The 21,580-nt window shown below is 39.7% G+C and overlaps 1 protein-coding gene and 1 long non-coding RNA gene across 4 annotated transcripts in view; one reads left to right on the forward strand and one right to left on the reverse strand.

Annotated features, from left to right (window-relative positions):
- The window catches only part of CEP78 (centrosomal protein 78), a 30,300-nt gene extending 10,142 nt beyond the window's left edge, over window positions 1–20,158 (reverse strand). For 2 of the 3 annotated variants that reach the window (XM_024555723.3, XM_024555714.3), the window contains exons 1-10: window positions 19,632–20,158; window positions 15,687–15,859; window positions 15,520–15,592; window positions 14,183–14,286; window positions 12,469–12,643; window positions 9,931–10,044; window positions 8,607–8,671; window positions 8,207–8,318; window positions 1,967–2,102; window positions 718–763 (exon numbers count right to left, since the gene is read on the reverse strand). In XM_024555723.3, coding sequence (XP_024411491.2) covers window positions 718–763; window positions 1,967–2,102; window positions 8,207–8,318; window positions 8,607–8,671; window positions 9,931–10,044; window positions 12,469–12,643; window positions 14,183–14,286; window positions 15,520–15,592; window positions 15,687–15,859; window positions 19,632–19,884 — 1,251 coding nt within the window. In that variant the 5' untranslated portion in view covers window positions 19,885–20,158. The remainder of the gene's footprint in view (window positions 1–717; window positions 764–1,966; window positions 2,103–8,206; window positions 8,319–8,606; window positions 8,672–9,930; window positions 10,045–12,468; window positions 12,644–14,182; window positions 14,287–15,519; window positions 15,593–15,686; window positions 15,860–19,631) is intronic. The other variant, XM_045191652.2, reaches the window with a different exon arrangement.
- Window positions 20,159–20,246: 88 nt separating this feature from the next.
- LOC128780791 (uncharacterized) overlaps window positions 20,247–21,580 on the forward strand; it is a 57,400-nt gene continuing 56,066 nt past the window's right edge. The window contains exon 1 of the long non-coding RNA XR_008426790.1: window positions 20,247–20,285. This is a non-coding gene — a long non-coding RNA (uncharacterized lncRNA). The remainder of the gene's footprint in view (window positions 20,286–21,580) is intronic.

The following is a 21,580-nucleotide window of genomic DNA, read 5'->3' on the forward strand; positions in this document are numbered from 1 at the left end:
CACGGAAAGTGTAGAGACCACCAAGAAGCGTGCTGGGGTTACATAACCGTGCAGGGAGGGGATAAGGCACCGAGACATCACAAGCAGCGAACCCCGCAGTGGGGGCGGATCCCAAGGGCAGGACAAGGCGAGTACTTTTCTTGGCATGCGGGGCCAGCACGGACACCCAGAGTGCTCCTGTCTCAATCCAGGAGTGTGGCCTTTTACACAGCCTGATACTCTGAGGACTCGTTTGCTCTAAGATCACAAGGCAGCATGACAGGAAATGCGTATGGTCTAGGTGAGAGAGGGTCTCGGTGAGAGAGGAAGTGTTTGGAGAGGGCAGAGGCTTGGGATTTGCTGCTTTATTCTGGCTTTAGGATTTGGAACTTATATAGCCCCCAGACAACATTTCTCGAAAACAGAAGGAAATTCTTGAACACGACAGCTCCACATGTGGGGTCAGCAATGGCAGTCACCACCATTTCACTGGGTAACAGCTGACTTATGGACTACAGAAACGGCTTCCTGGTTCACAGATAAACCCACAGGGCTGCCAGTGCGTGCCGTAGCCACACAACCACAAAGTGGCACTGGGACAGTGACCTGAAGTTTTAAATAAATTCACTTCAGGAAGGGAAATGTTTCTTCTAAGGTCCTGTCCTGTTTAAAAAGCAACGAGAAAGACCTTCCACCTTTCCTACTTCAGTCCCCGATATAAGTATGGTAACTACATACCTGCAACTGATTATATACATCACGAGTTTTGATCAATGGAAACCCCCTAAAGAGATAGTAACAAATTAAGTTACATTTTAATGTAAATACATCATCAGTTAACCCATTAATAAAACTTGTCAGGATTATGTACAATATCCACATAGAATTTTGTATAAAAATAAATAAGCTCAAAATGAGGAATTGGCAGGCTCTGCCACGAAGAAAATTTTAACAGAATTTAGCAGATTGGCTTTGTGGTAACTCTGAGCTGCAGAGATGCACCTTCAGTTCCTACATTCGGGATGACTGACCTTCCCAGTCTTACTTCTTTACTTGGTAATATTAATGATTCTCCAATTTACTATTCCTTACGACCAGGATGGACTTGAGATTACTAGGTGTCTCAGGAAGAAGATATAAAACCATTAAGTCATAAAACTATGTGCAAAGACTGGGGCCTCAGCTCTGCAGTTTATACAATCATAATTCACATTACCATTTGAAAACAGTATAATCAGTGGTCCAATGGAGACGATGATGTATAATTGATCACTACACACTATCAATTTAATGTGAGCAATTTAACACTTTACACAGTACCTACTGCAAGTCCTGTTTAGAATCAGTGCTCTGTTTTCCTAAGCAACTGTCAATTCCCAATTTCTTGAATACTACCAAGTCATTTGAAAATAACTTCTAGTAATCTAATTCGCTGACAAGCATAAAATTATAGTTCAATAATTCTAAGACTTTTACACTTCTGTGACAAGAATTACTATAAACAGCTATTCCTTGGGTAAACAGTCAGCTAAAACTAGTTAAATCTACTGTGACTCACTAAAATGAGGCATGCCAGTTGACTGAGTTACATTAAGTCTAACTCATACTTGTTATCCACTCTGCACTAAACTATTTCCATGCTTAAAATGTCTTTCTTCCCATTTCTACATTTCCAAGTCCTGCTTCTGTGATGCAGGCCTTGGCTCACCTATGCCAGCCCTTAATGAAACAACTCACTTGCACAATTAGACATCATTTTAGTCTCCTCTCGACTCCCACTGGGTTACATCTGTTTTGACACTCAAGAAGTAACTTTAAACTCCCAATTATAATTACCTTTAGTTTTTCTTCCTTAAAGGTGCATTAGGCAGAAACCATTGTGAGTTATCTTTATCCGCTAGAGAAACAGCCAGAGACCTCCCACATAATAGAAGCGTCAAAATAAAGAATTCGGAATGACTGAAGATGGGGAATAAAAACACTCTACCTGTTCCTTTTTGCGCGTTCTGCAGTGCGCCATGGCAGGAAACCAGACACGCCAGGTGGTAGAGGCTCAGGGGCATAACACTCTTTACTAAGGCAGTGTTTTCTTCCATTATTTGCAGGTTTCTTTGTGGCCATTCCTATGTTTGAAAAAGTATTCCAAGACTCAAGGTGCACTCAGGGTCTACACAGTAATTATCACAGGTGCACACTTTTAAAAGAATACAAACGACACTTAAAAGTGATCCAAGGCCATTAAAGATAGGGTCATTTTGTAAAAATGTTTTACATAATCCAGCAATGTTTAAAAATACAACTTCTCCATGGTAACAGGTTACTATTTTAACTGAAATAAATGAAATGTGCAGAATACGCAAAAGTAAACAAAAATATGTCAAGAATTGAAAAATTACGTGACACGTTTTATATACCGTGCATAAACATGCAGCTTGTTGAATATCAGAGTGTCTCTGGCACTTCTGAATATCGAAGATGGAGAAAGAGCTATCCACGCCTCCTGCCAAACAATCTCCTGAGCAGACCAAAATGTCAACTTCACATTGGTTTTCCTGTGCAAAAATGATCAAGTTCAAGGCTGAAAGCTCCTGGGAGGTATAATCAATGTTACTCTCCTGTAAGTCTGTTGACCTTCATTGCTCATTTGATTCCATGTAGAAAACACAAAAGAAATAAACCCAATCGGGTAAAAGAGTGAAATGTGGAGACTTATCCAACATTTTAATACTGAAGAGTCAAGTATCTTTATGTGAAATATTTGGTAGCAAAAACTAGCTTACGTGTTACTACTTTATTTAGAACAAACTGTATGTTAAAATTCACATTTAGATATTTTCACTGTCGCTGAAAACAAATAGGTTTGTTAAAGTAGTTATATTTATCCCTCTAACCTATTGCAGTACTAGAGATCTACCTTAGCAATATTAGGATGGCATGTAAAATAAAGTATATGCAATTAATACAGGACAAATATTTCATGTAGTGTAGCTTACTGATAATCGCATAATCCTGTGGGATTTCTCTGGATAAATTCACATTATCTCTCAAACTAGATAGGAGCTCAGTCCATCTTACTGTATTATGTTTTTGTTAATTAATTACTCTCTAACCATGTTCGTGTGTATATGGTTTGTATGTGTATACCTTTTCCACTGATTTCAGAAATGAATGCAAATATATTTATAATTAAAACCAAAAGAATTTACATTTACGTTGTTAGGATAAAAAAGTATTCTAATAAAAGTTCCTATTTCCTTTCTGCACACACTATTATCATAGGAATGTGACACGATCCACAACTGTCTAACCCTTAACCTCACCTGGGCCTAACTACAGAGCCAGACCCTGATTGGCTTACCCCTGTGTCGCCACATAACCGAGGCAAATACAAGAAACAAACAAACAAAAACCCAAGAAATAAAATTACTCTCCAAATAGCGCAATGAGCTCATAAACTTGTTGTATTTCTACTCTGTTTAATCGTGCTAAGAAAAAAAAATTTAATTGTTTTAGTCTCATTCTGTGATGCCCTTTAACACCACCGCCAGGTATTAAAATTGTAGAATTCCTAATATTTTTAATATATAAGTATTTCATATATACATTTCTACTTCTAATATTATATAAAAACACCAACTTTTAAGAATCTTTACACATGATATAAACTTTTAATAATAATATATAACTAGTGTGATACCTCAAATCTCGACTTCTTTGTATATACTATTTGACTACTAAAATATCACTGTTTGGAAATTAAAATCGGTAGGCAAATCATAAGATTTCTTTGGATTTAATAAAACACTTTTAACAACTATTACTTAAATATTATTGACCAAACAAGATAATTAATGGAGAATAAAAAGCACAAATCTTTTAATAGTAAAAAAAGAACTTGTATTTATGAAGACATTTTTAAAAAATTACTTAAATTTAGATTTCTAATTTTTTACCAATTTAACCAATCAACTCAATGAAACCTTGTGAATGCATAAAAAGTACAACTAGAAATCATATAAAATTTAATTTAATTTTAATTTAAAACAGAGTTAAAAAAACAATGGCCAATTATATTTAAGCAATGTGGAATTATGTTTATAGACAAAAGGAGGAAAAATGAAAATGTCAATATTGCTTGATAGTATAATGGAATTAGCAGTGCTTTCTATTTTTATTTCCATTGTTATACAAATTCAATACCTTCATAAAACCTAAGCAAAAATCTTTAAACATATATTTAAAAAATTGTGGTCAAATACACCAAACAAAATTTATCATCTTAACCATTTTTAAATTATTATTATTTATTTATTTATTTATTTATTATTGATTGATTGATTGATTGACAGAGGGGAAGGGGGAGAGAGAGAGAGAGAGAAACATCAGTATGTGGTTGCCTCCTGAGTACCCCCCACTGGGGACCCAGCAGGCATGTGCCCTGACCAGGAATTGATTCCGGTGACACTTTGGCCCACAGGCCAGCGCTCAATCCACTGAGCCACACCAGCTAGGGTCATCTTAACCACTTTTAAGTGTACAGTTCAGTGGTATTAAGTCAAACAACAATTTTTAAAAATTTTAGGTAGCATCCAATACTACAAGGCCATAGTAATCGAAACAGCAATATTATAGCACAAAAACAGACACATAGTTCAATGGGACAGAATAGAGAGCCCAGAAATAAACCCACGTCTGTGTGGTTAATTAATATTTGACAAAGGAGGAAAAACATACAATGGAGTAACAAAGTCTATTCAATAAATGCTATTGGGAAAATTGGGCAGATACAAGGAAAAATAAAAATAAAATTAGACCACCTTCTTACACCATACACAATAATAAATTCAATACATATTAAAACCTTAAATGTAAGACTCAAAACCACAAAACTCGTAGAAAAAAACATAGGCAGTAAAATCTTGGACATTTCTCTTAGTAATAGATATTTTAATATATCTCCTTGGGTAAAGGAAACAAAATAAAATAAATAAATGGGATTACATCAAACTAAAAAGTTTTTGCAGGAAAAGAAAACCATCAACAATCTGAATACGGGTTTATAAAGGGTTCTTTATATCCAAAGTTTATAAAGAACTCATACAATTCAGTACAAAAAAACCCCCAAAACAAAACAAAACAATCCAATTAGAAAATGGGCAAAATCCCAGCTGGTGTGACTCAGTTGGTTGGTCATTGTCCCACAAACTGAAAGGTCATGAGGTTCCCGGTCATTCCCGGTCAGGGCACACACCTAGGTTGCAGGTTTGGTCCCCATTTGGGCACATGCGGGAGGCAACCAATCGAGTTTCTCTCACATGAATGTTTCTCCCTCTTTCTGCCTCCCTTCCCCTTTCTCTAAACCTCCCTTTCTCTCTCTAAAAGCAATGAAAAAAATGTCGGTTGAGGATCAAACAAAACAAAACAAAAAAAATGGGCAAAGAACCTGAATAGACACTCTTCCAAAGAGGAATAATACAGATGGCCAACAGACATGAAAAATGCTCAGTGTCACTAATCATCAGAGAGATGCAAATTCAAACCACAATGAGATATTGCCTCACACCTGTCAGAATGGCCATCAACAGTAAATCAACAAACAACAAGTGTTGGTGAGGATGTAGAGAAAAGGGAACCCTTACACACTGTTGGTAGGAATGCAGACTGGTGCAGCCACTATGGAAAACAGTATGGAAGTTCCTCCAGAAATTAAAAATGGAACTGCCTTATGACTCAGCAATACTACTTCTGGATATATACAAAGAAACTCAAACCACTAATTCAAAAGAATATATGGCACCTCTATGTTCATTGCAGTGTTATGTACAATAGCTAACCTAAGAAAGTAAACCAAGCGCCTATCAATACATGAGTAGATAAAAAATCTGTGGTTTGTATATGCAATGGAACATTACTCAGCCATAGAAAGAACAAACTCCTACTATTTGCTATAGCATGCACAGACTGAGGTTATGATGCTAAGTGAAGTAAGTCAACCAGAGAAAGACAAATACCATATGATTTCACTTATGTGTGGAATCTAAAGAACTACATAAATGAAAAGGGGGAAGAGGTGTCACAGAACATGTATAAAGGACACATGGACAAAGCCAAAGGGGGTTAGGATTGAGGGTGGAAGATGGAGAGGCTAGGGTGGGGGGAAGTGGTGGTGGGGAAGTAGAGACAACTGTACTTGAACAACAATTAAAAAAAAACACACGATATAAGTGAACAAACAAAACAGAAACAGATTTATAGACAGAGAAATAGCCAGAGACCTCACACATAATAGAAGCATCAAAATAAAGAATTCTATGATTAAAGATGGGGAATAAAAGCACTCCACCTGTTCCTTTTAGCATGTTCTGCAGTGCGCCATGGCAGGAAATACTTATATTATTTTAAAATCAAGCCTAAAATTTAAGGTTGCCTGAGGGGCGAGGAGTTAGAGGACTGGGTGAAAAAGGTGAAGGAACTGAGCAGTACAGGTTGAGAGCTGCAAAACAATCACGGGGATGTAAAGTACAGCACAGGGAATACAGTCAGTAATATCGCAATGGCTATGGATGGTGCCAGTTGGGTACAGGAAATATGAGGGGAGGCACTTTGTGACGTATATGACTGTCTAATCACTATGCTGTACACCTGAAACTAACACAAAATAATGTTGAATGTAAACTGTAATGGAAAAAAATTTTAATTACAAAAGATAAATAAATAAAGAAGCAATCCAATAGACCTATTAGCAAAACCTCTCTGTCTTGCCTCTGCTAAGTGACAAGTAGAACACACCACTGTCCAGACCTGATTTCTATTTCCCTCACCTTAACGTAGGGATGCGGTATATATTACAAACAAATACATCAATAAACGTTTCACTCTAAAAATTTTTTTCAGGTAGCATCCAAATAAAAAATTGTTTGTTGGTAATTGTTTGGTGATCTTCACGTACCTGATAAATAATGAAAGTCACCACAAACCTTTTTCTAGAAAATTGGCAGATTATAAATATAAAAAATTTACTTCATTTTCTTTTTAATATACTTTATGGTTTTACTGTTTCATAATACAAATTTACTCTCAATAAAGGGTCAGGTTCATATTAGATTTTGCTTAACTAATTCCATTCTGCCATTCATTCTTATCACACATATACACACAAAGGGTATTTGTAACTAAAGATACTTGCCATAGAAATAAAAGTTAAGGCGTTTTTACAAACAATACAAAAATATCAGAACTGAGCCCTGGCTGGCGTAGCTCAGTGCATTGAGCGTGGGCTGCAAACCAAAGGGTCGCCAATTCGATTCCCAGTCAGGGCATATGCCCAGGTTGCGGGCCAGGTCCTCAGTGGGGGCGTGTGAGATGCAACCATACAATGATGTTTCTCTCCTCCTTCCCTTCCCCCCTCTCTAAGAATAAATAAATAAAATCCTTAAAAATATATCAGAACTGAATTATATCAAATTACTATGTTCAAAGAGTATGAAACTTTTGCCCTCGTTCAAGGGTTTCATAAGATTTTTAAAATTATGTTTGGATACAAAATTTTAGGCTTTATTTTAAAATTCAGTATTAAGTATTATTTCAAAAATTAAATATAAATTATAACAAAAATTTAAAGAATGTTTTTCTACAATGTTCCATCTATGGTCAAAAAACTTGCCTGAAGCATTCTTTTATAAGGATTATATATACTCTAAGTCTTTTTTTAATCATTGAAAAAAACAAGGTGTAACCTCACTCAACAACTTTACATAGGAATATCCAAGGAAGAAGAGAGTAAGAGGTAAAACTAGAACTTTGAAGAAATTTTGTTTCTTATAGCACAAAAGAATAATTATTTAAAAAAAATCACTAGTCAAAAACGTCAATGCTAAAATTGTCATCAAAGAGCTCCCCAAATTTCAACTGCAAAGTATTAGAAATAATCATTAAGCAGGAAATATATTCAAAACATATATGTAACAAACTTGTTATGAGGTACAAACAAGAAAATTAGTTAATTTAAAAAAATGAAAATATTAGCATCTCCTGCTTAAATTCATTATTTCTTTGGTCCACAAATTCTCATAGTCTGCATCAGAACAATCGTAGTCACCCTAACATACATGTAGTTAATACTGGTTGTTAGCATATACACACGAGAAGAGACTTCAGTTTTAGCCCATGAGAATACATAAAGCATATAAGTTCCAGCCGCAGCGAAAAGCCAACATAAAAGGGTTACCAATTCTAATGGTAGCTTTTCCTTTCCGACCACTTCCCAGAATTATAGTTCTCTTTTTCTGTTTAGCAGTTTTGCACGGTTCCTTCACTGATGGAGAAGTTATCCATTGATACTGGAAGAGTAATAATAAATACTCCATTTTGGAAAAAGGTAATTTATGAGGGTTTGATTTTAATCAGAAATTATTAAGATATTTTAAGCTAATAAAAAGTTTGCAATCTATGTTCTGAGACTTCAAATTAAAGATTCACACAATATTTCAAAAACACAAAAGCCATTTCATTTGACTAACAACTTAAGATGGTAGAAACTACCTTGGTAATTTTATTTCATTAGGAAAAAAAAGAAAAACAATCAATAAAAGAGACATTTTTGGCCTAAGAAGTAAACCATGTTATACCTCTGACTTGGCACTCCTTCCATTCTGGAGAACTTTTTTGATAACTGCTTTCATCACAGAATGATCTAAAGTAAAATAAATTGAAATTATAGTAATTGTTTCCCAGTAAGTGGCTATTCCCATTTAAAAACAAAAGCCAACCAATTATTGTTTTTCCTGTAAAATTAAATATAAAACCCTCATAATGAAATTGTATACCTATTCCTGCCTCTTACTCTAGAATTTCTTTCTCAAAAACCTAACATGAAAGTATTTCACCTCACATACTGCCCCCTCATGGCTACTATTTTGGCAGCAGCAAAGGTCAAATCTCAACACTTTCGATGATGTCTTGGACAGAAGGCAGAGTCTAGGTACTGTCCAGACACTTAGACACCTAAGGGGCACCTGAGCATCAAACCAAAGTCCCGACGCTCCCTCTATCTACTCTGCTCTGTTCCTCAGCTCCCTTCTTCTCAGCAAGTGGCACCGCCCGGCTGCACACAATCATCTAGGCCTTGTTTATTACTATTTCCTTCATACCCCACACCTAATTCATCTCTACGTCTTGTTAGCTACACCCCCAAAACACAGCCCGCATTCAATGACTTTTCACCAGCTCCAACTCTACACCCTAAGGTAAGCCATAACCATTTCTTACTTGGACCGCTGACAGCCTTCTAACTGGTCTCCCTGTTTCGCTTCTTTATCCCCCGCCAGGTCTAGTCTCTACACCACGGTTATTTTATTGTAATGCTTTCCAAATCATGCCTTTTTCCAGCTCAAAACTTTGCTCATTTAGAACAATCCATGTCCTTATTCTGGCCTTCAAGACCCTCAAGGCTAGCTCCCCAACCTCACACATACCATGCTCTCCCTCACTCGGTGCCCGGGCCGTGTTGTCTCCTCGTTTTCCCTTACTCACTCCATCCACCCTGCCACCCACATGCCTGCGTACTCATTGCTCTGCTGTCTTGGAACGCGCTTCCCCAGATCTCCCACAGCGTGCCCCTCTGGTCCCTCAGGTCTCCTCCCCTCAATTGCCACTTCCCCAGTAGAACTGTCCCCGGACAGACCTATCTAATACAGTGCTGCGTGCCCCCCTCAGTCTCCTGACCTTAAGGTATTTTTGCACTTATTACTATATGAAATTATACTACTTATTTGTTTACTCCTTTCTACCTGAACTCCTCCACTAGAATGTAAGTCCCACGAGGGTAAGACTGTGTATTAGAAAAGTGTGAGATTAGGAAAGCAAATACATTAGGTTTTAACAATTGTCAATACAGGAATAAATTATTTTTGCTCTGTTATTTGTTAATCAAAAAAAAATGTGGAGACATACCAACAAGTGGATTTTTTCTTATATCCAGGATGACCAGAGTCCCATTGGTTTCAAGGGCCTTTAGTAAAGCCTTGGCTCCTTCATTGGTGAGGCCACACTGTTGCAGGTCAAGTGCTAGCGACGAAAGACAAAAGGTCACTTGCCGGTTCCATAGAGGTTTAACATACAGTCAGCTCTGACTTATTCACCCATGGACAATTCCTGCACAAGGCTAGTCATGGTAGGTGTTTAATATCAGGAACTGAAAAATTTTTTTAAAGCATATGCACACATAATACACAATCCAATAAAAGAGTCTTCTTGGACATGCCATGGTTATACTTTAGTAATCACCCAGCATGCTTTACGATTAGAGTTGAAGAATGACTCTACGTAATCTGTGAGGCAAAAAACCCACAAGAGAAGCGCAGTTCGTAGCAGCCAGGGCGCTAGTGGCAATGCGGATCTCACAGGCAAAAACCGGGCGGGCTCAGCGATCGCCCTGCGCTCTTTTCATCACGATCTTGGGCGCCAAATTACTCTTGAAACTAATTAAAAGGGGAAAACAATTACAAAATGTATTAACTATTAAATTTAGAACTAAAAAGACAAAGAAAAAAGTTTAAGGATGCAAATAATGACAAGTCCAAAGAATGTGTGACTCTATAAAAGACATGTTAAATATGCTAAAAGCCTGTCATGAAAGAATGACAGTCAAAAACTCTCACTCGGCAACAGGCACCAGAATGAGTGACATGAATACCTGTGGTTCTGATTCACTGAAACCGAGGGGATCGTCATAAAGGCTCTGCTATAAAACGTATACATATGAGGAAACTATCACATGAGCCTTTTAAAAAAAGTGTCGTGTACACCATTACATTAAACTAACTGGAGTCTTTCAGAACCTCTTGACACACAGAAATAAGAACTCGAATAATAAAAAAATTAAAAATTAAAAACAAACAAACAGAAGAAGTCAGATATATGGACCTAACAGAGTATGATGTAACACTTACAAACTCTTACCACAGAAAAAAGGGCACAGAATATAATTATCCAGTTAGCCAAACTGATAAAAGAATTGTTTTTCTAAGACTTTAACTAAAAATAATAATCAGAGATGTAGGAAAGGATGTATATCAAAGTGCTACTTACAACAGTGAGAAATTTGAAGTAGCTCATACATCAAACAAGAACAAATAAGCTAAGTACACTAGGGCATATTTATATAATGGAGCTCTGAACAGTCACTAAAGATAATGTGGTAGATGGGAACTTACTGACTTGTTAAGGTGTTCATACTACACCAAGTGAAAAAATTACAAAATTTGAAATAATCCCACTTGCATATTAAAAAAAGGGTGGTGGCACTAATTTTTGCCGCTTTACCATGTTTAGAAGTGACGCGAGCCAGTGTGCACGAGGGAGCAGGCCTCACACAGACTGTCAGGGTAGACCACACACAGACACAGCGTTCCTGGACGGCAATTTGGCAGCACACACCACAAGTCTTAGAAACACATCGCACTGAGATGCGTATATACTGAGAGCTCACTACAGTTTCCGACAGGAAAAAGCACCAACTGCCTAAATGTAACTGCACAGAAGTGACGAGACTATTGCACATCAGTGCAGTGAAGTACTACATGGTATGTCATTCAGTGCGAAAAGCAGAGATATGAAGAGTAGGTCCACTATGATTCTATTTTCGTAATCTCTAAGTGTACACGCATATTTACAAAGAATATAGACTGAAAGTTCATACACCAAAATGAACAATGATTATGTCTGGGTATTATTAAGGTCAGGGGTAATTTTTTTCTTGTTACTCTTGTATTTTCTATAAAGAGTATGTGCAACTCTTCAAAAAAGTTTAAAAGCACAATAAAAGCTTTAGGAAAAAATGGGGAATCAGACTGGTGCAGACACTATGGAAAACAGTATGAAGTTTCCTCAAAAAATTAAAACTGGAACTGCCTGTTGACCCAGTGATCTCACTTGTGGGAAGATAGCCTAAGAATCCTGAAACAGCAATTCGAAAGAATATATGTACCCCTATGTTCACTGCAGTATTATTTACAATAGCCAAGGTCTGGAAACAGACCGAACGCAGATCAGTAGGCGAATGGATAAACAAGGACTGGTACATTTACACAATGGAATACTACATGGCTATAAAAAAAGAAGGGACGTTTACCTGTTGTGACAGCATGGACAGACCTGGACATTATTATGCTAAGTGAAATAAGTCAGTAAGAAAAAGACAATTACCATATGATTTCACTTACATGTGGAATCTAATCAACAAAATAAACTGACACACAAAACAGAAACAGAGGCATGGATACATGGAAGAGACTGACAGCTGTCGGAGGGGAGAGGAGTAGGAGGGACTGGATGAAAGAATGTGAAGGGATGAGCCAAAGAACATTTACGCACAGCACACGGACACAGACGACAGTGTGGTGATGGCCACAGGGAAAGGGAGGGTGGGGGCTGGGTGGTATTGTGCCAAAAGCTAAACACTTTTAATATGAACAGATTCAACATTTTTACCTCTAAGCCATAAATCCTCACTAAGAGATTCTGCAAAAGCACTTGCGCCAAAGTCACCAATGAGCGTGTTACAATTCAAAGTGATGCGCCTCAAGCCAGCCATACAGTCGAGATCAGGTCTCCTGTAACGAAGACTCTCTGCCCAGGTTTCTTCATGTCTTCTCATGGTCTGATACTTCAAAGGTTTAATAAGATGGAATTAAGTAGCTTGAATAAGGGAGCAAGGTATGCATACTGAGTATGCTTATCTTGTTTGAGATTTACACACACACACCAAGTATATACTCCAGGAGAGTCAACCAGAGAGGTTAAACACTCGATTGTGGTTTAGGAGCCCTGTGACCCAGGTTCCGGTCTGCCAGTGATTAGACTTCAGCCGCAGGATGACCTGCTGCTGGCTAGTTATAGAAACCTGGACAACTCAATTCCATTCCATGAATTTTATTTTCCTTATCTGAATAAATTATATACATGAAAGTCTGTGCATATATTTTATGTACATTTTGTACTACACATATTTTTTAAATGATACGAAAGTAAGTATTGAGGTTCTAATATTTTCTTCTTGTAACCCAATGGATCTCACATACTACTTGGGGTATGCACACCAACTTTAGAAGTCTTGAATATGCAAAGCCAGTTTGAGATGCCTTAGAAAATCGATGGTTGGATTTTTAACCACATGAGTTGTCTGAAAGACATATTATAAGTTCTCTCTATTCATAAATTAGATGTTAGCAACAGGGAAAACTGACTTTAAAAGAAAGAAATCTTGCTACATTCTTAAAGAACAAGACTCAGTTTCTATGACATTATAAACAAAAAGTCATTAGTGTTGTTTTCCTATTACCAACAACTTATTAAAACAACAATGGAAATCACAGCAAGCTCTTACATAGTGTTTATTATGCACTAGCCACTATTTTCTACAAAATTAGTTCATTTAATCCACATAATGAGGCTCAGAAGTAATTTGTTTATAGTCAAGAGCTATGAAATGGGAGAGCTGGGATTTGGACCTAGGCCATTTGGTTTCAGAATCCTTGCTCTTTCCTGTCTTCTATAGCAGGGGTCAGTGGGTTTGCTCTGTACAGGGCTAAATGTACATTTTTAGCTTGGTGGGCTATACAGTTTCTGTTGCAACTACTCAGCTCCACAGGTAAAGGAAAAACAGCTGGTGGGCTGAATTTGGCTCACCAGCCACAGTCTACCTATCCCTGGCCTACACCATCAACCTATTAAAAAAGGCTGTACATTAAATTATTAATAAGTAATTTTAGGCTTAAATATAGTGGTTAAAACCACTGTAAAGTTGTTTAAGTGTTATTTTAAAAACTATATTTATAAAATGCTACGGTAGTGATTTTTGTTTATAAATTACAGCAGTTTACAATAAATATTTGATTAATTTAAGTCATCTGAAGGCTGTAATAATATAAACTCTCTTCATAGTCTCACAATGTTTTCAATAACTAAAAATACACAAAAGTATTATTTATAATAAGTTTACATTACATCTCTGATTTCTAAGGTTAAATGGACCACTGTTACTAAACGGTAGAACCCAAACTGAAAACTGGTCATATTCTTTCGACAAAACTAGAACTGCAATTACCACCTGTATCAAACGACAAACGTAACTGCCATATTGTATCAAAAGAGTAATGTGCTTCAGTCACATAATGTTTTCATGAGAGTTTAAACATAAAATCACCTTTAAGATCTTGGCCATGTGATCTGCTCCCTGCCATGTCAGATTACACCCCGTGAAGTTTACGGTCTTAAGAGTGACAGAGTTCTTTATACCTTGACAAACAACTAAAAGGAAAAAAAACCACACACGCAGTAAGATGAAGAGTCTAGAGAGTCTAGTCAGTTTTGATCTACTCACTTTCCTGAGTCTCCTGGAGGTTAGAGCTGTACTCTAAGAACCATTAGCTACGATCTTCACTGACAATGGATTGGTGCATTCTAAAATACGGCAGTGATGAAGTGTTATTCCAGTTTATAGCAACAGTTCGATTCTGCTTAGATGCTAAAAACTAAACTCTGAATACTGCAAACTTTATTCCAAATTACTCAGGAAAATACTGCCTACCTTCCGAGACAGAGGAAACACTAAAAAGCTAAGATTCTTCCTATTTTCATTTCCTATAACCTCATCTTGATTATCAATTGACATTTTTTTTAAGATTTTATTTATTTATTTTTAGGCAGAGGGGAAGAAAGGGAGAAAGAGAGAGAAATATCCATGTATGGTTGCCTCTGGCATGCCCCCTACTGGGAACCTGGCCTGCAACCCAGGCATGTACCCTGACTGGGAATCCAACTAGCGACCCTTTGGTTCATAGGCCAGCACTCAATCCACTGAGCCACACCAGCCAGGGCTCAATCAACAATTTAAGTATCAACTATAACTCCAGAATTTTATTAGGTGCTATACAATATACTAGAGCAATGTAAGATAAGATAAAGGACCTCAAATTCTGTTCCCTCAAATTGAAATTCAGGCTTCCTTATCCCTCCAGACCACTACTGGACACGGTGATCACACACTAATTCTTCAGGACCCCAATCAAGAGTCACCTTCTGTGTGATTACGTCCATGATATGCCCCCACCAACACTGAGTTTGCTAGCCTTTTATATACTGTCACAGTACTCAGCATATATTTCCTATTTTAGCACATACCACAGTGCATTATAATTATGATCGCATATTAGTGTTTTAACTACTTAAAGATAATGCTGAATTTTTCCTCTTTATATCTTGCTATTTCCCTTCCCATAATACTCCAAAAAGAGGAACAAACAGAAAAACAGAAAATACAAAACATCATATACTTGTGTGGCTTGTGGCTTAACACAACCTTAAGTAAAACTACTTCAGAAAGTATCAGGCATGATGAACTTTCACGGCACAAGTGAGACTGGACAAAGATTTGAGCAGGCACAGGAGGCAATTCAGGTAGAGGCAGCACCAACGAAAGGTGCAGACAGGAGTTAACAGACCAGTCTGATGAGAAAATACTTAAGTAAGATTGAAACTCACTTTCTAAACCTCCATCTCCAATTGGACAATTTGCAAGAGACAGGTGCACCAAAGTAGCTGATTTATTCAATCCCTTTAATGGGGAGAAAAGGTTAAAAAAATTATTGGTTTAGTTTTCCCCAAAAGCAACTGTCAAATGTTCTCAGGACCCAATGGAGAAGGCTTACCTTTGTTAAAAGAATTAAATCTCTCTCTCTCAGAACTAGTCCATTAAGCTCCAGGTTCTTTAGAGCATTTGATGCACTTAAACAGCATTTAAGAGCTTTACAAAGCTGGAAGGTCACATCTTTGCTTCTTATTGCAGGAACTCGACTTCTGCAAACTTTATTTCTGTCAGAAACTACAGCAAAAGTAATGTAAAGTTAGTGGCTTCAACCACACATTTTACCATCATTAAAAAGCATCTGGGCTGTGCTAAGGCATAGAAATGACTCCTACTCTTAAAGCCCTCTTTAAGGAGGGACACATATAAACTCAAAACTTCAACCACGTAAGATATAAAAACATAAACTATGTGAGTAAAAAAAGGTCCTGTGGAAGCAAAAATTATATGTAAGTGATGACTTCAAGATAACCTTGAGGCTGACCATCTAGAAAGATGAGAACAGCTACTCAGAGTTGGAGTGGAAGGCGTGTTAACTGCAGAGGGGGCACATGTGCAGACTTGCAAGCCTGACACCTGCCAGGCAGGGACAGTACTGCAGGTGGGGATGAGTAAAGGTCAGGGGTACAAGGGGGGAAGAGATAGAAATTAAAATAGAGGTTGCACGAACTGGACTGTGACTCTTTGTGTTTTCTCCTTCCGGCTGGTGCCAAGCCGTGGGCATCTCTCAGGACAACAGGCACAAGTGCCACAAGACTGGGCGCAAGAGAAAGCCCTATCAAGAGAAGCGAAAAAGCAAGCCGGGACACCCTGCTGCCAACACTAAGACAGGCCTCCGCTGCGTCCACGGTGGGGAACCAACAAGAAGTACCAAGCTTTGAGGCTCGACGTGGGCAACAGTCCTGGGCTCAGTGTTGGACGCACAAAACAAGGATTATACATGTTGTCTATAGTACATCCAACAATGAACTGGGCCACACCTAAACGCTGATAAAGAACTGAATCCTGCTCATTAATGGTACACCATAATGACGAGTGATGAGAGTCCCACTAGGCACTGTCCCTGGGCTGCCAGAAGGGGGCCATGCTGATTACTGCAAAGGAAGAGATTTTAAACAAAAAACGATCAAACAAAATTCAGAAGAAATATGATGAAAGGGAAAAGAATGTCAAAACCATCAGTCTTCTGGAGCAGTTCTAGCAAGGCGGCCTTCTCGAGTGCATGGCTCCAGGACCAGGCCAGTGCAGCCCAGCAGGTGGTTACGTGCTGAAGGGCAAGGAGTTGGAGTTCCATCTGAGGAAAATCAAGGCCCTGGAAGGCAAATAAATCCTCTTCTCTCCTATCTTAGCTCATGTAATAAAGGTGTTTATTCTAAAAAATAAATAAAATAATTAAAAAAAGAGAGAGGTTGCCTGAAGCAAGCCTGGGAGAGACTACGGCTTTAACCCCATGGGTGGTGAGGATGAGGGCTACCACTGGAACAGGTGACTGCAGGGTGGAAAAGGCATCCCACTGCTTAAGGACCAATTAGATAAAGGAAAGGATTAGAAAAAAGTACCTACTTCAGATAGATTAGAACAAGAACCCCTCCTCAGGGCCAACTAGCCCTGTGAGGCTTGGCAGAGCACAGCTCAGGTTTCAAGCCTTTGTGCAGAACCCAAGCAACGCAACCAGTAAGCATTAATCCTGTGGGCAGGAGCCATTATAAGCATTATTTTAAGCACATCTTTTCATTTTAGAAGATAATTCAAGAAGAGAAGGCAGATGAACTGAGAGGAACTGAACTCAGAAGCAGCAAAATCAGCTGGAAGCTTGTGCAATAGCCTAGGCAAAACATAGTTAAGGATGAAGAAGCAAATCTAGGGGGTTAAAATCTACACAACCTAGATCCACTAGATGCAAGCGACAAATGAGATTCAGTAAAGGACCTCTGGAGAATGGTCTAATACAATTTTCTTACTGTAAATGTAAATATCTTAATGTGAAATGTAAGACAGGATTAAATGCAGTGGTCTTGACTCTGAGGTCCCTTTCAACTGTAATTTCTTGTGATTTCTAAGTTACTACTTTGGTTAAGTAAAGTCTTCAGAGGTACAGAGCAGTTCCTACACCTGAGTAAGATGCAGGGAATAACCCGACTTCTCTTCACCAGGGGATGAGTTACACTGTCCTCGCAGAGGAGGTTAACAGATGGCGTGAACCCCAGCACCTAGAAAATGACCCAGCACATACATGACAAGTGTCTAGGTTTTTCAAAAAATTAAATCAAAAATCCTTTCCTCTTCTAACTCTTCACACCTTTTCTGTTGACTTTCTCAGTTTATGAACATTTTCAAGTGTGTTCATTTAAAATTTTTTTTTTCAGGCCTATGATTTTCAGGATCTTCTTTTTGGGTAACCTCAGTCTCTCCCAGGCTTCAAACATATGCCCTCCCAAAGAGCCCAGATCTGTACCTTGGGCCCAGACCTGTCTAGCAGGGACATGTTTGGATGCCTCACAGGCCCCTCTTAAAGTACTAAAGACGGAGGAGACCCTTTCCCCACCCTCAATCCCTTCCTCCAGTACTCTGCCCCTCACAGAAGAGTGCTGCTTTAAACTCTCACCCAGACTTGTTGCCCTCCCTCTTCTAACTGGTGACCAGGTCACACCTATTCTGTCTTTGACCTCTTTAATCCAGTTCTCCCTCTCTACACTTAATCTGGGCCCTTAGATTACAATTCACTCTCCTCCCAATAAACTGCCTTCCATAATGGAGGTCAGAGTGAGCTTCCAAATCAAAGCCTATCTATCTCACCATCCTGGAGTGTTTCCCACCACCTTCCGGATAAACACCCAACCCTTTGACAGGACAAACAAGGCCCCTCCCTATTTGACCCCACCAGGTTTCCAGCCTCAATTCACTTCTTTCTCAAACCAGAAGTTTTAGTCCTGTACCTTAATTTTGCTAGATATTCTGATATTTCTCAAACTTTGACACCACTGCTCCTTCCTGCCATGTGAGTAGCTTCTACACATTCTTAGAAAGGATGGTTGTTCAAAGAAGCCTGCCCTGTACCTTCCGTTCCAATAGCTACACTCTGTAGCACCAGAACTCACTTCCAGAGTACTGACTACTGCGTTTGTGTTCACCCGCAGCCTCCCACAGTAAAAAGAAAGCTCCTCTAGAGCAGGAGCCTTGTCTCCAGCAGCGTTTGAGTTCATTCAAGTGCCAGAGTACTTTACACACATAACTTCCTAATTCTAAGAACCCGTGGGAAAGAGTGGTTTTTCATGTCATTTTACAATTATGTAGTTCAAAAGTAACCTGCCCCGGTCACACACAGTGTAAACTCCGGAATTCAAACCCTAGGCTGCATTGACACCTACGCTCTTTCCACCATACGGTACTACTAAATACTACTATGAGAACACCCCTTTGGCTTTGCCCATGGGTCCTTTATACATGTTCCCTGACGACCCTTTCCCTTCCAAAGGGGGTAAGGATGGAGGGTGGGAGGTGCGGGTGGGTGGGACGGGGAAAAGTGGTGGCGGGAAAATGGAGATAACTCTATTCAAACAATAAAAAGAAAGAGAAACAAAACGTCCCCTCCCCAACAGAGAGCCCTCTCTCAAAACGAAACGGAGCAAAAGGCTCGGATGTATCAATTTCCTAATCGCTTTGTTCTACTCTAGGCAAAGTCATTCAATAAACTAGGTAACCATAACATCGGTCGAATACTAAGTGATGTCCCAAACTGTGCTAAGTGCTCTTTACAAGCGTTAACTCGGCGAATCCTCACCCTCACCCTGCTCTGTTAAAACCCATGTTATGGATAAGTAAAGAGACCTTAAAGGATTTGCCCAGGGTCACCGAGCTGGTAAGACTCCCAGGCCGCACGCCCCCTCCCCGGCACACGTACCCCCAGCAATGGGCACCGGGGTTGCAGCGCCCAGGCTCCACCTTGCACCATTAAAAATCTCGCTTCCCTGCACCGACACTGGGACCACGGGAAGCGGGAACTACAAACCTGTTTCGCCAAGCCACGGTTGGAAGAAGCTCTTGATAGAGATCAGGGGCAGATCTTTATTAATTTTAAGGGTGTTCAGGAGCGGCGTCCAGTCCACCAGCCGCAGGCGGTCGGCGTTGAAGTCCAGCACACCCTCCCGCAGGCAGGCGCGCACGGCGGGCAGAGGCACAGTGTCCTGCAGCGCGCACAGGTACTCATAGTGCGAGAAGAAGTCGGCCGCGCTGTCGCGGCGCAGCTTCACGGAGTCGATCATGGCCACAGGGAGGCCTTGGGGGACTGGAGGTGGAGATGATGCCCGCCCCCGTCTGGGAGCCCCTGGTTGCCGCCCGGCTCCTCGCGCGCCCGGAGCCCAAAGTCTGTGGCCCCGCAGGGTGCACAGGAGCAGCGGCTCGGCCAGAAGAGGCAGAGCCCGGGGACCCACCTAAGCCGCCCCTCAATACCGCGCTCCCGCGCCGCCTCCCGCTCCCGGAGCCTGCCGTTGGCTCCCGCCTCACCGCCCTCTGCAGCGCGGGGTTGCTGTTCAAGCCGGTGGGCGGGTCCCAAGGGGGGGGGCAGTGCGCGAATACGTCAGCGCGCTCGCCTTGCGTCCGAGCGCAGGCTCCGCCTCCCGTGGGGCCGAGGGGCGGGACCTTGGAGGCGAGGGTGGTGCAAACGGTAAGTGGTTTAGGAATTCGGCATTCCCAAAAAAGGCTTACTGATTGATCCGCTTAGAAGCGAAATATGGATGTGGCAACGCATTTTAAAAAGTAGTCTAAACTCCTCGTAAGTGCCTGGGGTTGTAGCAACAACTGTGGTCTATAAAATCTTTCACGCCCGTGTTAATTTCTGCAAAGAACTCTTAATAGCTGTACTTCCTACCACATGGTTGCTGGCAAATTGTAAAGTGTTCCATGAATTCAGGACATTAGTGTGGTTATTACTAATCTCTTTGTTTTGTACTGGTGTTGATGATGGCTAACTCTGGTAACTAGTACCATATGTCTCCTAGGTGTTATTTTAAGCACCTGGTCCATGTGAAACCAATAAATTTTCCTAACAACTTCACAGAATTTACTGTTGTATATTCATTTTACAAAAGAGAAACTGAGGCGCAGGAAGTTAAGTAATTTAAAGCTGAGTGGAAGTACTGAGAAAATTGGTATTAACTTAAACAAGGAAGCCATTAGACTGATGTGGTGCTAATGTTGTGACTTACATACACAAACCAAAGTATAAGCCTGTAAATGCCTCAAGTTAGGAAAATCTAAAAGCTAAGGACAATCCATCACAGTCAACTAGGCTTTAATCTACAGTCAGTCAATAATTTCCTTGCTTTGCTTTCTCCTTTTTCTTATAAAAATCTTTCCCCAGTTCCTGTTGGTGGAGGGCTCCTAACCACTTCCAGTTTGGTGCTGCCTGATTTGGGTTGATCTTTGCTCAAATAATCTCAAAATTTTAAGTATGCCTAAATTTATCTTTTAACATTGGCCTCAGAACTTGTATGTATTTGAATCCAGTTTCTGGAATAATGGTAGTCATCCAGTCAGGCCTTAGGCACTATGTTTACAGCATTACTTTTCCATTCACTGCGTTCTGAATACACCCACCCATTACCAACGTGTACACTCCACTAAAATACCCTGTGTGATCAATAATGATTTTTCATGCAACATGCTCAAATTACAAGACAGTCATACACCACATAACAATGTCTCAGTAAATGACAGACTGCATATAAAATGCTGGTGTGCCATGTGGCCTAGGAGTGTCGTGGGCTACATGCATTTATTAGAATGTATCTCCATCATTAAGTGGTACATGGCAGTATAGTGAACACTCCTCTGTCAGCTTAGGAAATGAACCATTATCATTTCTGTTGAAGGGCCCTATGAACACTCTCTAGACCACTCTTTCACTAGCCCCGGTAATTGCTCTTCTCAACTTGGTATTCATCATTGCAATATGTGTCT

The sequence above is a fragment of the Desmodus rotundus genome, chromosome 1 (genome assembly GCF_022682495.2).
Source record: "Desmodus rotundus isolate HL8 chromosome 1, HLdesRot8A.1, whole genome shotgun sequence".
NCBI classification, from domain to species: domain Eukaryota; kingdom Metazoa; phylum Chordata; class Mammalia; order Chiroptera; family Phyllostomidae; genus Desmodus; species Desmodus rotundus.